The sequence below is a fragment of the Micrasema longulum genome, unplaced genomic scaffold (assembly GCF_059751315.1).
Source record: "Micrasema longulum isolate JH-2025_06_02 unplaced genomic scaffold, ASM5975131v1 h1tg002551l, whole genome shotgun sequence".
In the NCBI taxonomy this organism is placed as follows: Eukaryota; Metazoa; Arthropoda; class Insecta; order Trichoptera; family Brachycentridae; genus Micrasema; species Micrasema longulum.
Window position 1 is genome coordinate 89,280 of NW_028279690.1, and position 16,002 is coordinate 105,281.

At 32.9% G+C, this 16,002-nt stretch overlaps 1 protein-coding gene and 1 long non-coding RNA gene across 4 annotated transcripts; one reads left to right on the plus strand and one right to left on the minus strand.

Annotated features, from left to right (window-relative positions):
- Positions 1-1,265: 1,265 nt before the first annotated feature.
- LOC148271973 (persulfide dioxygenase ETHE1, mitochondrial) lies at positions 1,266-7,577 on the minus strand. 3 transcript variants are annotated; one of them, XM_088240687.1, is made up of 5 exons: positions 7,185-7,577; positions 5,895-6,039; positions 3,645-3,859; positions 1,854-2,124; positions 1,266-1,679 (listed from the first exon to the last, which is right to left on the minus strand). In XM_088240687.1, the coding sequence occupies exons 1-5, from the start codon at positions 7,311-7,313 to the stop codon at positions 1,633-1,635; spliced, it is 807 nt and encodes a 268-aa protein (XP_088096813.1). In that variant the 5' UTR covers positions 7,314-7,577; the 3' UTR covers positions 1,266-1,632. The 3 variants fall into 3 exon arrangements, with proteins under 3 accessions (XP_088096813.1, XP_088096814.1, XP_088096815.1); XM_088240688.1 differs by having other exon boundaries at positions 5,895-6,029; positions 7,185-7,514; XM_088240689.1 differs by lacking the exon at positions 5,895-6,039 and having other exon boundaries at positions 7,185-7,568.
- Positions 7,578-7,766: 189 nt separating this feature from the next.
- Positions 7,767-15,727, plus strand: LOC148271974 (uncharacterized). The gene is made up of 2 exons (XR_015824976.1): positions 7,767-8,518; positions 15,329-15,727. It is a non-coding gene; the product is annotated as an uncharacterized LOC148271974 (long non-coding RNA).
- Positions 15,728-16,002: the final 275 nt, after the last annotated feature.

The window sequence follows — 16,002 nt, forward strand, 5'->3', positions numbered from 1 at the left end:
TGTTAAATTATATGCAGGGCTCTTATTGCCGGAAATTTAATTGGGAAAACATATCGTATTTAAACATTTTTCTTCTTGAAGATATAATTTGATCGGTCATTGTGAAAAGGGGCTTAAGTCCACCGACAACTTTTACAGGAGAAGCATTAATCTGTCTGGTGAACAAAATATGTATGGGGGTGAGACTCACTTTAACGTATAGTATATTATTATACGTCTAGATAATGTACAAAAGTGAGTCTCACGTCATGCATTTTTTTTCCACCAATTAGTTTAATGCTTTTCCTGTAAAATTTGTGGTGGAAAAATAATTTATGGTAGGTATTTTTTGTCCGAAGAATAAAAAATGTTTCTATGTACGCACTTACACGTTGTGAGATAAGGTATCTACACGATTAAAAATAATAGGTAATGCAATATAACGGATTAGAAGCCTCGAGTGACAGGGACAACCTTTAGTGGGGTCAAAAGTAAAGAAAAATATCTTAATTTTCGCGAAAATAGAGGAAAAATTGTGGTTCATAAATAAGAAAAAGATATTTTAATGCCCAAAGCTTTTTAAAAGCTCCTAAACATTATAGTACCTAAGTACCGAAGGGGATTTTTCGGATTAAAATTACAAGTTTTATGCAATGTACGGGAAATGTAGAAAATCAAGAAAAGTAATTTCTTCAAATGTTGTTCGCGGTCCTTCGTTTGTTGATGGTAGGTACGCTGGCCACAATATAATGATCAGATGTTTATGTCATCTCCAACCGGCATAAACAAACGCTTAATTTACCTTCCCTCTGCCCCGACGCCTATTACGGAATATTATATCATACGTTATTCTAATAAACCATCGAAAATTCCGTTGTGCTCCTCAAAAGACATCGAAAAATCGATGCAAGTACACCCTTGGTTGAACACGCGAGACGCGAGACTTAGCGCCAGGACAAACGTCAGAGTGGAGAAGACGTCAAATGGTGAGGAAAAATCAAAGACCTACCTGTCCAAGAGCCAGGATCCCACATAACAGCATAATAGCACACATCGTAGTTAGAATCCGCGACATATTGGGGGATTACCAGCCCAAATTAACACGGAACACTGTCACCCTTCGAATATTTTTACTGCACTGAAGCCGTGGTACTAGAAGAGACTAGTATGGGAGTTGTCTTCATTCGCCGCCAGCGACATCTGACGCGCGGGGCGCATGCGTCAAACGACTACCTACCATGAAGCGATTGATTCGGAATTGTGTAAAATACAATAAAACCATCAAAAACAGGAGTATATTTTATTAGAAAATAATCTTAAATACAAAACATTGCATTATCGTTACCATTCAATCTCAAAGTTCTTATAACTACGCATAAAATCTACATTTTAAAAATGACTAAAGAAAAATTTGTATTCCGCCGGAGTACAAGCGAAATAGATCGATGCCGGTCGCTTAGCAACCGCCTATACCTACTGCGCAATAATAAACGCACAAATTACTAAACTAAATAGGTAATATACGATGAAATGCCAACCGAATATTGGAACGTAGATTGCTGGGGTAAAATAGATCACGAAATGTTCTAGTATTTTACAATTATGATGAATATCTATATCTTGAATGAAGAGTGAAGATCGAAGAACTCAATTTTAAACTTCATACAAACCGCACACTTTATTGGCGGGCACAGCTTTATCTGAAAAAAAAATAAAACAATCTGAATGCAAAAAAACACATTTGCAAAAAGTGAGAGAATTCTGTAGGTATTATTATGATTTATTTTATTACAAAGATTCATAAAAAAAACATCTGAATCAAATACTATTGTAATCAATATTATGTATTTTTTAAATTCATATACGTAACTCACCAATCATTTTCGGATACGGAAGATTGAGATTATCCATAATGCAAACGAACTCTTCTAGGGTTTTAGTAAGCCTCGGATTATATTTCTTCTCTTCGCTAACAGATGTCGCTGTACATCCTTTATAGTCATGCGCCGGGTACAAGGTGAAATTCTCGGGTAAGGACAAAATACGTTCGTGGACCGACCGGTAGAGGGTTCTCGGATTGCCTTCTTGAAAATCCGTCCTTCCACAACCGCGAATCAAAAGTGCATCACCGGTAAAGGCCACACCCTGTAAAGAAAAAAGAAATTAATCATAAATTGCGTTTATTGAAAAACTGATATTAAAAACAATGCTTTGAGTATGTCCAAATGTTTGCAAACAGGCTGGATTTCCTTTTATTATTATTTCGATCTAAATTTATTGCAAAGGAGAGAAAAAACATTTTTGAGAAGAGAATATGGAAGTCTAGGCTATGACTCTATGACCTCTAGATTATGACCAGTCATTGGCTGGTTTAAGTGGCCACTAATGCTAACATTTGCTATTCTGACTAAGTTTTAACATCCACATTCACTCAACTCTTCTATCTGTTGACTTTTGTGAAGTAAAAAAGCTGAAATTTTTATCATTATTATTACTATTATGGATAACTTATAAAGCGCCATTTTCGTAATATAATACCTCAAGGGCGCTTTACAAAGTGATTATATAAAGATCCCAATTTAAATTTATTTATTTTTAATTTAAGTAAAACAATGTACTTTGTCACCACATGCTAAGGATTTATTAAAATGATTTAGAGAACAAGTGGGTTTTAAGTTTCTTCCGAAACATCACTTCACTCTCACAGTTTTGGACCTCTGCTGGGAGAGCATTCCATGCCGTAGGGCCTGCAACCGCAAATGTGAGTGAGATTCATCCGGCTGAACCAATTCCTACTAGAAAACAATTCTTTTTAATTTTTATAAGTCTTCTTACACCAGTTCAGAATTTCCATTCAGGGATTCCAGATTAAAATTATCTTTAGATATTACTAAGATTAAATATGCTGTATTTTACAAGAAAAAAAATCCGGCTACCTCAGATATAGTTTTTACTATACCTCGTGAGAATAGACAGTGTCTGATTTGTTTGCTTATAGTTGAATTTAATTTAACTGTATAAGATACTTTCTTCACTGTTTTATAAACATGACATTTAATATTATTTACTATAAAAAATGCTGATTTTTGCCACCGACCTGAATTATTGTTCAACAATACTTTTTTTTATGTAATGAAGGGGAAATGTTATAACTTTATAATTCTACAAAATAAGGTAATGAGGATAATACTCAAAACAAATATACATTCAAATTTACGTAAAAAAAACATGCATGAAGAAATTGGTATTCTCACAGCAAAGCAACAAATATAAATATAATGTTGCAATTTTCATTTATAAAATAATTAAGGGATTAATTTAAAAAAACATATGATCAAATTTAACCAACAGTGGCATGCATATGAAACTAGAGATAAAAAAAGATTAGATTACCAATGAGGAGAAAAATAGAGTCTTAAAACTCATTGTACAAAGATGTAAAATGAGTTACTTGAAGAAATAAAAGAAATGAAAAGCCTTGAAATATTTTAAATCAATTTGGAAATAGAAATTTTATTAAAATATGATATTAGTTCTTAAGATGTATCATGAACTTAGTTAATAAAGCATTAATAAAAAATAAAATTATTATTCTGTAGTATGTTGTGATGGTTTGTTAAATTACAATTTTATTTTGAATAATAAATAAAACTGCTTTTTATTACCTGTTCGTGAATAATGTAAGTTACACACCCGTTGGTGTGTCCAGGGGTTGAAGCCACAGTCAATTCATGGCGACCAAATTTGATAACATCCAAATCATTGACATATTCATCGGCCTTAGCTCCACTCTGTTTTGAAATTATGCTCACCGTTCCTGGTAATATTTTTTTAAGTGTCCCAGTACCGGTAATGTGGTCAGCGTGCATGTGTGTGTTAACTGTAAAGAAGATAACGGTATTTATAAGTAAACAAAAAATACAGTATCTGTTACAAAATATTTAACTCTTGTGTGGCTGTGATGTCACATAAGTTAATATAGAATATAAGACTTGATAAATCTCTCTGTTTTTTAAATAATGAAGTTGTTTGTTCCTAAAACAGGCCTGAATTATAGTATTATTTTTATAAATTATGGAATAAATTAAACAGTACTTACATATATATATATACAAATATGTGTATGAAGATATTAAAATTAAGATGGAGAGTGTTTTAGAGAAGGAATATGGAAGCATAGGCATTTACAGGGTTTATAACCAGTTATTGGTTGGTTTAAAAAAAATATAAAAAATACAAATTTATTAATTAACCCTTACGGATTGTTACACTCATTATACAAAAATAAATAATAGTTTTTCATTCATACTCTGTTGTTGATAATAATATTTTTTACGCCTTTTGAAAAGTTGGTCCGAGTCTTTTGTTTAATTTTGTCTGGTAGTTTATTGTGTAATGATTTATTAGTCTCGATTGTCCTTGTCTTGTTTTGGAATGTTGTGTGTGATATTGTTATATATAAGGAGCACTGTTTGCAAACTAATCAAAAGGTATGTGCAAGTAATAAATAAAAATATAATACGTAAACTCACGGGAACCACATGGGGTGCAACGCCATCAGTACTTAGAACTTCGGCACAAGGCTTATGCATATCAGCTGCGGAGTATGCGTGCCCGGTGAGGCAAAAATCTGCCCACTCCAAACAGGTGGACATAGCGGTTAATGAAATGGCACGAATAGTAGCAGGATGCCTCAAGCCAACACCGACTGATAAAATATACCCAATCATTGGAATTGCTCCACCACACATTCCAAGAAGGACAGCCGCAGAAGCAGAGAGGTATAAACAAACCTACGATCCTAGACATCCCCTACACCACCATCAACCAGCGGCCTCGCGTCTGAGATCTAGAAACAGTATTATCAAAGCCACCTCCAATGTTGAATCCTCACAACAGCGGAGAGAAGAACTATGGCAACAGGATCTTGGAGCGAGACCGTGGATGGATCCAAATGAGGGTATCCAAGGAGGTGAACACCTACCATACTCTCTATGGATCGCCCTCAACAGACTACGGGTGGGTATTACACGATGTAAAAAAATCTCCAAAAGTGGGGGTACCTCTCTGGTGATGATATATTGTGTGACCCAGGACGACAGCCACCTATTAACATGCCTGCTCATGGAGGAAGGCTGCACTCCGTGAGACCTAATTGTGGCAAACGACAAGGCGATATCCGTCGCCGCATATTGGAGTGGCAGGATATAATCCAACCGGACACGCTAAGTAAGTAAGTATCCTGGGGTGGAAAAGGTCCACCTCTCTTGGTAGACTGTTTAACAGATTAATTATCCTCCCCACCGGCATCATCAACGGGAAATTGTTCCAACATTCAGGAAGAACAAATGGTCTGTGTTGTCTAGCTCTGAAGTAGTATTTAAGTTTTTCCTTTTTCCTCCCTCTTTCCTTCCCTATTTCCTTCCCTCTTTACCCCCTACACTTTTCAGAGTATAGTATAGATATTTAGTCAATTTTTACCTCATAAAAAATATATATTTTGACTAATATTTTGTTTTATAAAGAAATTATTAATAAACCAACAATATGTTCATATACCACTGATTTTCTCACATTTAACGGTTTGGGCAGGGAGGAAAAAATTGCTTTTAGGCAATATGCCCGCCCTTATGCATATGTATGTAAACTGTATATGTATGTGTGCTTGTAAATTTATGCGCCCTAAAATGTTGGGATTATAAATTAACCCATTCAGAAGTTTAACGGCCATAACCAATTGTAGGCATAAAAAATATATTTATATCGTATAAAGCGCAAAAATTGTGTTTGAAATAATTGCAAGGGAACTACTATCATAAACCGATATAGAAACAGTATAAATATTTTATACAGGCTTGACTAAAACTGATTTGATGAAAATTATTGTAAGAATGTTATTAAAATATGGGCCCTACTGGCATATTTCAATTGAAGGCCTAGTTCCTCTATCAGTTGTGCATCTCGTTTTGCCTCTTCCAATACAGGATCTATTAAAATAGCCTCGTGGGATTTGGTATCTGCCAACAGATAAGTGTAGGTACTGCTTGGCACTGAAAACAACTATAAAAATAAATACCTAGATTAATGAAGTTGAAATAAATCTGTGTTGGAGAAGAATAAGCAATGTATCAAACATAATGAGATTAGGAGCAAGTAACAAAGATGTTCAAATATTGACATTTGTCAAGACAGAAGTAGAGAAAAATTTTGAGAAGGGAATTGTGAATTGTGATTATAAACTTTTAGATAACTTTACAATCTGTGCAATATTTTCCTTTTCACCAATGTTTGAACATCTATATTTCTCCAATTCTTTAATATGTTTTGTAAAGTAAAAGAGCTGAACCCTTATAATTAAGGTTTATAGTGTGGGGTATTTACTACAACTAAATCATTTAAAAATGAGAACTTTTGAGTTAACCACATAAAACACATTTTTGTATAATCCTCCATGAATGCTTCAAATAGGCAAGTCGTGAAGCATTTAAATAATATTATGATGATTCAAATACATGACTAAATTATAAAACAAGTTAAATTTAAGTAAAATCAAATCATTATTAAATAAATTTATATATTGTTTAAATGAAATTATTATTAAATTGAAAATGCAGTTCCACCGTAAAACGTGAGTGGAGAAATTCATTCTATTTAAATAAAACACTTATTTTGTTATCACATGCTACGAATTTATTAAAATGGCATATTTGGATTCTTATAATTTACCTAAAAATTCTTACATTACATTCTTACATAACTATATTAGAAAACAGGAAACAAGTTGTTATGGACCAAGTTATTTGACATTGCAGTTCAATTGTCTAGTTTAGTAAGGTTTTATTATTTTTTAGCTTCTTTTAAAAAAATAAAGTATGCAGAAAAAACTAAGTTGTGGTCTGGGGCTAGAGTCGCGGACTCACGGATCAAAGGTCCAAGGTTCGAACCCCGCTCTACCACAACTTGGTTTCCATTTTCTAAAAGCGAGTTATTTTCAACTCATTGGAAATGGACCCCAAAACAGAAATATTTGGGTTAATCCATAGGGTGATTTACTCTATGGATAAGAATGCAAGGATATTTTTTTTTTTTTTTAATTATAAAAAAATAATATGCCCCCATCACAAACAGTAAAAACTTTTTAATGCGAAATTTTCATTCTTAAAATTGCACAAAAAGTTTTTAAGTTCATTTAAACTGTCACTTACCTGCCGAAGCAAGAAGTCTGAAGTAAAGGGTACCTTTTCAGCCAGCATTTTAGAATCACAATAGTGATACCTCAGAGAACGCTTTATAAGATGTGAAAGGAAAAGTGCTTTTCTTCCTGTCAAAGCCATTTCGGAGCTGATTTAATAAAACTTATTAATATGCAATTTTATTGTTGCACAACAGTGTTTTTCATAACAGGTGGTTAAGATACGATAGAATCCGGCAAATCGATTTTTATAACTTGGTTGTTTATCTAACAATCAAGTGATAACTAATGACATTTCCTAGAACAACGTCACGTAGTACTTTTCCCTAAAACTTAAAACGATTAAAAAAAAATCCAGCCAACGTCAGTTTGACGTTTAAATATGTTTGTTTTTGTAGTCAAATATGTTTTCCTGGAAAAACAACAGATGTCGGTAGCAATACAACAATTTTTTACGTTATTTCCATTTCTCTTCTTTGCAGGATTTTTTACTTTCATGTTATACCGCTAGATGTCAGGCTAAACAGTGATTTCTATGACATGAAAATGAATAATTTTTTTATTCCGTTTTTAAACGAAAACAATTAGATTTTTTTTCTTGCTGTCACTTAGTTCCAAAATTTTATGTGAAACGATTACTGTAAATCAGTATATGTATTTACTGAGTAAAATCCCGTGTTAATCATTAAAATAGAAAGTTAAGTTTGACCTGAATCCGTTCATTTATTGTAAGTAAATAGTTTCATTGAAAGACGTTCCTTCGTAGTTGGTAATACTTTTTGTTATATTAGCACGTAAACGGGCTTAGAATCGTAACGATTTTGTGTATATTTTTGTAACACATGCGTCTTACGTTTGGATTAAAATGAATTAATCGAATTTAGCCGCCATCCACCATGACACCAAAAGGAGTCACGTGATTTACTTCAACCAATACCAAGCCAATCCATATTTTTTGTTTTGGAGCATGCGCCGTGACTCAGCTGATGTAAAACTTGTAAACAAAGCAAACGTCAACTTGGATGTCGATTTCAGTTTTCAATCTGGTTTCTGTTCGTTCGGAGTAATGGATTAAGGACTCGTAAACATAATTCATATTGAAACTACTGAAAATAATGTTTAGTATACCTCTGTTAAAAGTTGTTTTCTGTGGATAAAATATAACCAGCGTGTTAGCGAAGCTGAATGCTATAAATGGCCGAAAGTTAACGTTATATTTGCGCTTTGCGAAGATAGTGAAAAGTACACAGTATATTTTTTTGTTTCATGGTGACGTTAGATATCACGGAGACAAAGGATTTAGTTCTGCTGATGGACGAGCAGGTTGCTTGAAGATTAAACCCGGAGGTGAGGAATAATTCATAATATTATTTATTTACGTTTTTTTTGTTATGTAATCCATCTTGTATCTTGACTGACATTCAACACGTTAGAAAATAATGACAAATGGAAAAGTATAATTCTTCTTGATTCTTTTGCCGTTAGTAATTTTGTATAAATGGATTAAATACAAGTGAGTAATTATGGTGTGGAATCATTACATCTCGCAGTATATATAATAGATATTAATCATTATAAATGCAGTGAATTTATGGTTTGGCCTTGAAAAAACCGTTACGTTCATTAAAATTTTGAACACTTAGTTTCCAATATGACTCCATCTGGAAGAAATGCAAGGAAAATAATTTTGTTGAATGGATTTTGTTTTATGTATACATTTTAACCAGTTTTTAATAAGTCCTAGCGGATGAAGAACACAGTTGTGTGTGTGAAATAGAATTATAATTTTGACGAGTGATTCCGTCTCAATGGTAAACCGGGTAAAAAAAATCTAAATATGTAAATTGAATGAAAATTAGTTTGCCTCGTAGTGCAGTGGTTGGCGCGTTCGCCTACCATGCTTGAGATCTCGGGCTGGATTCCTGGCAAGTTCGACTTGAAATATTGGTTCTGAAGATGCTTTTACACTGCAATATTTTTTTAAAATACAATTTTACAATTCGTGCCTGCAGTATGGTCATGAGGATGAATAACAGTATCTCTTAATTTGCCAAACTCACAGTGAAAGGGGCAGTGAAAGTAGTAGAGATAAATTCAATAATAATCGCGATATATGAAATCGAAAATTTAAAAAGAGTAACTCGTTTATTGAGAAAAAAAACATGTTTTTTTGTATGAATAAAACAACCTGAAAATAAGAGTAGGTACATAGAAGCTGAAATTGTAAAACTAGTAAATATACATTTTCCACAGATATATGAGTTATTAATAAAATACATTTTGTATAGGTTGTACATTATAACCCAGTAAAAAAATTAAATCAGTTAACAAAATAAGAAATTGATTTATTTACTATGGAAATCTTAGTATTTTTAATAAAAACATACAATTTAAAAATGTAAGACCAATTCCAGATTCCAAATACATATTTATTATTAATACAAAAGGATGTGGTAAAAATTTCCATATTTTACGGACCATAAGATGCACTTTTCATTATGAAAATTCAACCAAAAATTAGAGTGCGTCGTATGGTCCGATGCGTCTTATCGTCCTCAAAATATGGTAACCAATACTAAAAAAAATATTACGTGTCTTACTAGTATGTTTGTCAAAAACCAACCACGCGTCTAAAGGGGCATGTGTACTGACTAGTCTAGAAAGAAATAGGCTCTTAAAATTACGCATTTAAATTATGAATTCAAATATTCCGTGTGTTTTTTATCAAATCTCTTTAACCATTCAATTATGCTCACTAATGCTACAACCAATGATCGAACCCCGAGCCTCTGATGTTTTATACTAGACGTTTACTAATCCTGGTACATTTTCTATTTAACCACACTATCGCATGGAGACATTAGTATATTCTATAGGGTTTCTCTCGGAGTAATAACGCGCTGCAGCTTTAGAGATGCCATTTCGCTTTATTGCATAGAGCCTTGACTATGCGGATGTATGTTATCCAGATGCTAACTCTGAATTACTTGATAAGTTAGTAAGATTGCAGAATATTTGTATACGTTATATCTTTGATCTCCGCAAATTTGACCTGATAACTGAGTATCGCACGCAACCTCACTGGCTCAGTATCAGGCATAGAAGAAAAATTCACATTCTATCACTTCTTCACAATATTTTAAATAATTCCACTTCGCCTGTTTATCTGAGAGAGCTCTTCCAACCTCTTTCACAACACAGACTATCTCTTCGTTCTAGTAACGAGAAAACCCCTTTAATACCTTGTCATCGCTCTAATTTTCTTGCCTCCTCTTTTACAGTAGTAGCCGCTCAATTGTGGAATAATCTACCCACTAATGTTAGAGACGCCCCTTCTTTATTTACATTTAAGTAAATATTGAAATGTCACTATCTAAATATTTAAATTGTTCCTTTATCCTCCTTCTTTCCTTCCCATCCCCTCTCCTCTCTTCATAGCATAGTGTTAATTTTATTATATATTTTTATTTTGTTAATCTTTGTTTTTAATTTTTGTAAAAAATTGCAAGATTCAATATTTCCATGTATTTGTAATTTTCTCAAACTGAACGGTTTATGTAGGTAGGAAGAAATTGCCTTAAGACAATATGCCCGCCCTTATATGTACATAAAGTGTTAAATAAATAAATAGAGCAAACGCTTTGCAAATATTTGGTTTGGCTTATCAACAGACGTGTAACGCAAGGTTTCGTTGCTGCGTTTGCAATTCTCAACCTGAGAACCTACGGCCCATTGTTTTACTGTAAACTATAGCTTACTTCGTGATTGATAATCCTAGAATTATTTTTGTGCGTATGGGCGGTTCTACACCGTTACCGCCTTATTACTTTAAGGATTTTCCATTGGAGCGTGTTGTTTTATTAAATAAGTGGAATTTTAATGCTGTAGAATCTTAAACTATCGATTGCATGCGTTGTTTGAGCAAAGAACCATTAAGTCTCAAGATATTATCTTCTCCTTATCATTTTATTGAATATTTACATTATTTACATGCTGATACTGTTTTTATTTCAATTCGACCTTGATACAGGGTAACAGACTTATCTAGTAAAGTTGGTGATCACTACTCCAATCTACGTAAAAAATTATGAATATTCCATTCAGATTTAAGTAAGAGTTGTTAAAAAAGCGAGTTCTGGTTCTGTGGTAGTGTCCCGGACTCACGGATTGGAGGTCTTTGGTTTGAACCACAAATAATCAATATTTTTAGGTAAATCATAAAAACGCAAATATTTTTGCTTTTATAATGGGAATAGGCAATATTTTAAATGGTTTTTAGTATTACATTTAATGAATCACTTCTAAATTTTCCAGTATATTATTTAATAAATTATGCGATCTTACATCGCTTCTTTACGCTATCCTGAAAGATTTTTTCACAAATTAAAGCATTTTGCCACCAGTCTGATAAAATCCGCAAATACACCGAGAACGCACCGTCTACATAATATATGTATGCGTGGTTGCGTAATCAGGCTAAAAGTTTCTAAATTCTGTCTTTAGATTTTACGTAAATTTTACAAATTCCATATTATTATTTAGGCACTGTAATATTTTTTTTTAATTTGCAAATAATAATAATACTATTTGTCTGATTTATAAAGCGCCATTTTTGTGAAAAATCACCTCAAGGGCGCTTTAAAATTGTTTACTTAAACTTACATTCTAACTAAGCTAAAGTGACATATTATATTTCCTAATTTAAAATTGAGGGTATGTTAATCTAAAGAAGTGAGATTTTAGTTGGAATCTGAATTGACTGGGACTGTAAATGATTCGTAAGTTTGAAGGCAATTGGTTCCAGGCAGAGGGGCCGACAACGGCAAAAGCATGATTTCCGAATCTAATGTTCGGGGAGCGCTAGAGTTTGACAAGTTTTCCTCTGCCTGAATCAAATGCTGACCTAAGTCTATATTTTCTTTGACATGTATTTTCCCTAATACAAAGGTCCGTTAGGTATCTTGGAGCCATTTCATGAAGGGATTTGAATTCTGTGCAATTCAAATCCCTTTATGAAATTCAAAAAAAATCAATACAACTGATTTGGTTCCCTAGACTGTGCAATCGAACAGGTATTCGGAATTGAATCATATTTAGCAAGGCAGGAGAGTCCAGCATGCCATTTATTATCTTAAAGAGAAACATTAAATCTTCTGTTTCCGTCTTCTGGATAAACTTTCCAAATCAAGTGTGTTCATTAATAAGTCATAGTTTAAAGATTCAATAGGAATGGATAGCTTGTAACTGTTGAAACGTAAAAAAAATATTTGCATTCTTTCAAGTTTTAACGAATGAACTCCGTAAAATGGGCTCCAGATACTTGAATCGTATTCAAGTATGCTCCTGACTAGTGTTACATACAAAGTTTTGAAAGATAAGATTGATTTGAAATCTTTAATCGGTCTCAAAATATAACCTAACGATTTTATTGATTTATTAGCAATCTCTTGATTTCAGATACCTTTAGTAAGACACGTTGATTTATTCTATACTCATATGACAAAGGTTTTTTTTTTTGCAAAACGTTATTGTTTGACATTTGCATAAGAATGTTATTTTATTTTTTAAATAATGTATTAACCGAGGCGTTTTTATTGATATTTTTACTAAAGTCATCAACTATGGAATATATTAAAAAAAAGAAAAATTATAAATATTATTATTATTTTATTTGACACTTTATATACATGTACAATAAATATACATATAAGAAGGGCGGGCATATTACCTTAAGGCAATTTCTTCCTACCTATCCAAACCGTTCAGTTTGAGAAAATTATAAATGCATGAACATATTGAATCTTACAATTTTATACAAAAATTAAAAGCAAAGATTAACAAAAATAAATATATATATATAAAAAAAATAACACTATACTATGAAGAGAGGAGAGGGGATGGGAACGAAAGAAGAAGGATAAAGGAACAATTTAAATATTTAGATAGTGACATTTCAATCTTGACTTAAATGTCAATTATCAAATATGTATATTATCAAAGTTAAATAGATATTATCGTATCTAAAAAATGACAATCTACTATAATTTTACCGTGCCGTTTAGATTAAGATGATTAGTGTGGAATAGGCTTTTCTCCGTCGGGTATCACGCGGCTGGTTTGTTTATTTGGAAATTCTCGCAATAATGAACAGACTTTAGTTAAGTATACATACATTGATAAAGAAACTTGTCTAGCTTTGAAACCGGTCGGTAGACATAATATAAAAAAGTGGTTTAACCAAAGTTGTTAGTATTTATTTTATCATAACGAATAACCTCAAAGTTAGTGCTATAAATGTACATCCTATAAAATAAGTAATTATTGTAATTAGTATTAGTAATCTATGGTTCTTGATTCCCAAGAAAGTAATAGGTGTCAGTCACTAGATAATGAATATGCAAAATGCCGTTATTGTAATGTGAGCAAGCTCTGTGACGTTTTCCTCTAGCTTCACCTTTACATCCACTGGCGGAAATTGTAACAGAGTTGTACATAATATGTTTGTTCATACAGACGGGTACATGCGAGAATTTTATTTTGCATACTTAATGCACAAATAATTCAGCAAGTAATTGCGAGTGAAACTGTTTTTTATGTGTATACTTGAATCGTGTTCGAAACTATCACAAAGCTGAACTGTGTAATTTTAATCCATTGTCATTACACCGAGATTGTAGCTAAGGCAACTGCACGTCGGGCTGATTATGCCTTACTAAAATCGACAGCATCAACGTTTCGTTTTCCCGTTTTCCGCGCCTCAAAACTAAACCGATTTGTTTTTTTTTTGAGAAAGTATCAGACTTAAATTCTGTTACCGGTACCTTTTGCGTTATAAAAAAAACATGTTTGTATACCGTTTGTCCGAAGACGGCAGATAAAGCTGGGCGCTTTTTTGGGTTTTTGGATGGTCCTAGCTTCCATAAGAAACAATTGATCAAAAAAAAAAAAACAATAGAGACACGGCAATGGTAAATATATAAATATTTTTTTGATACGCGATGAAGATTACATGATATTTATTTATCACCAAGTTTACAATCGTAAGAATAATTTTATAAACGTTATTAAATATTTCTATATAACCACTTACCGCCTTTTCTATGTCTACCGGTTTCGAGACGTACCCGTCTCTTCGTCAGGACACCTATTAAACCAACATGCAAACCAACATGCAAAACCCACCATACACCTTCACCATAGTTGTTGCACAAAAATATAAAACCAACATGACATGCATTTTAATAAGCACATGCACTGATTTTAATGTTTAATTGGTGTCCTGACGAAGAGACGGGTACGTCTCGAAACCGGTAGACACAGAAAAGTTGGTAAGTGGTTATATACAAATATTTAATAACATTTATTAAAATGTTTGACCACAAAGTTAATGCTTTAAATATTAATAATAATTTTATAATAAAGAGCTTTTGAGATTAACGTCAATTATTCGTTTGTAGGCTGTCGGCGTGGAAACAGAGAGAGATCAGTCTTGGGTTCTTTGTTTTATGGAATTCTGACAGCGCCCTTTGTCGGCCGGTCTCACATTCCGTGCGATGTTCGCGCACATGACCCCCCCCCCCTGCAGCTGATTGCGGTATTAATCATAATAATAACAATCACGGTTTATTAAAAAAAATATACAATATCTTTATCTACTACATGCATACTTAGGTAATAGACTTCTCTGGATTATGTCTAGTCTGCCTAACTAGGTACAACCCGTTTTAAGGCAGACATTTTTATGCAAAAGTAAACAATAACATGACTACCTACTAGTTAATTTATTATAGAGCTATACCATATTTAAATAAATCATTTATTATTATAGAAAGTTTTTGGATAAGCTTTCCGATTTTTCTCTACCTAAATCCAGTAACCATTTTTATACAAATTTATTTAATTGAATTCGGGTCATTGCTCGGTTGTATATGACTGTAGTCAGTCACAAATAAATTAAACCTTTAGATAGTTCTCGATCAACGTTTTTAATGCATTTTTATAATGTACATATCTCTGGGTGTTTTATTTCTTTCACCACCCTTCCATAAAACACTACACCACAGGTTGTATGAACTCATATTTCTTTCCCTGGTACCTACTCTAGACTGTATAGACGTTTTGAATTTAACATCACAAAATAACAACTTATGATTTTAGCTCACCCGGCACTCCGAAATATGAAAACCATGTCTGCTTCCCAGAAAAACCAAAATGTTTGTCTACCCCACCTTCCTCGCAGATCGTGTGCCAACGACCTCTCCCTCCGTAGCCACACGGGAGGGCGACCATAAATTACATTTATCTCTTGGTGCAGTAGAAAGCGCAGTGAACCTTAAAAGGATTAGTTTTGTACATTTGCCCGTGGCCTTCCTTTGTTCCCGTGAATGAATCATATTTGTATATAAAGATAATTTAAGTATTTTTCTGATGCATACAACGATTAAGATTTTTAAAATATCAACTCAAATGTGCTTGATTTACCTTATGTATCACTTCCTTATCCTTTTATACCCATGTCAAAAATATTATTTGCCTTATTAAATTATTGATAATTCATTAGTTTTCCGTTATTTCAAATTTTAATTTTAAATTTTATTTATTCATATATACAGGGTGTTCATTAAACCCTGTCACATCTGAAACCACAATGATCAGTATGAGCAAGAAGACATATTGGCTTATTAAAATAAATTTTTAGAAGTAATAAAATTTAAAAAAAAATAAATTAAAAAAACAAATGGTAGCTAACTTCTGCAGGAGAGAAACGAGGAGGGGGGAGGGGGGAGTCTGACACACCGTTAACCACGCGGCCGCGCCCCCCTCGCTTCTCC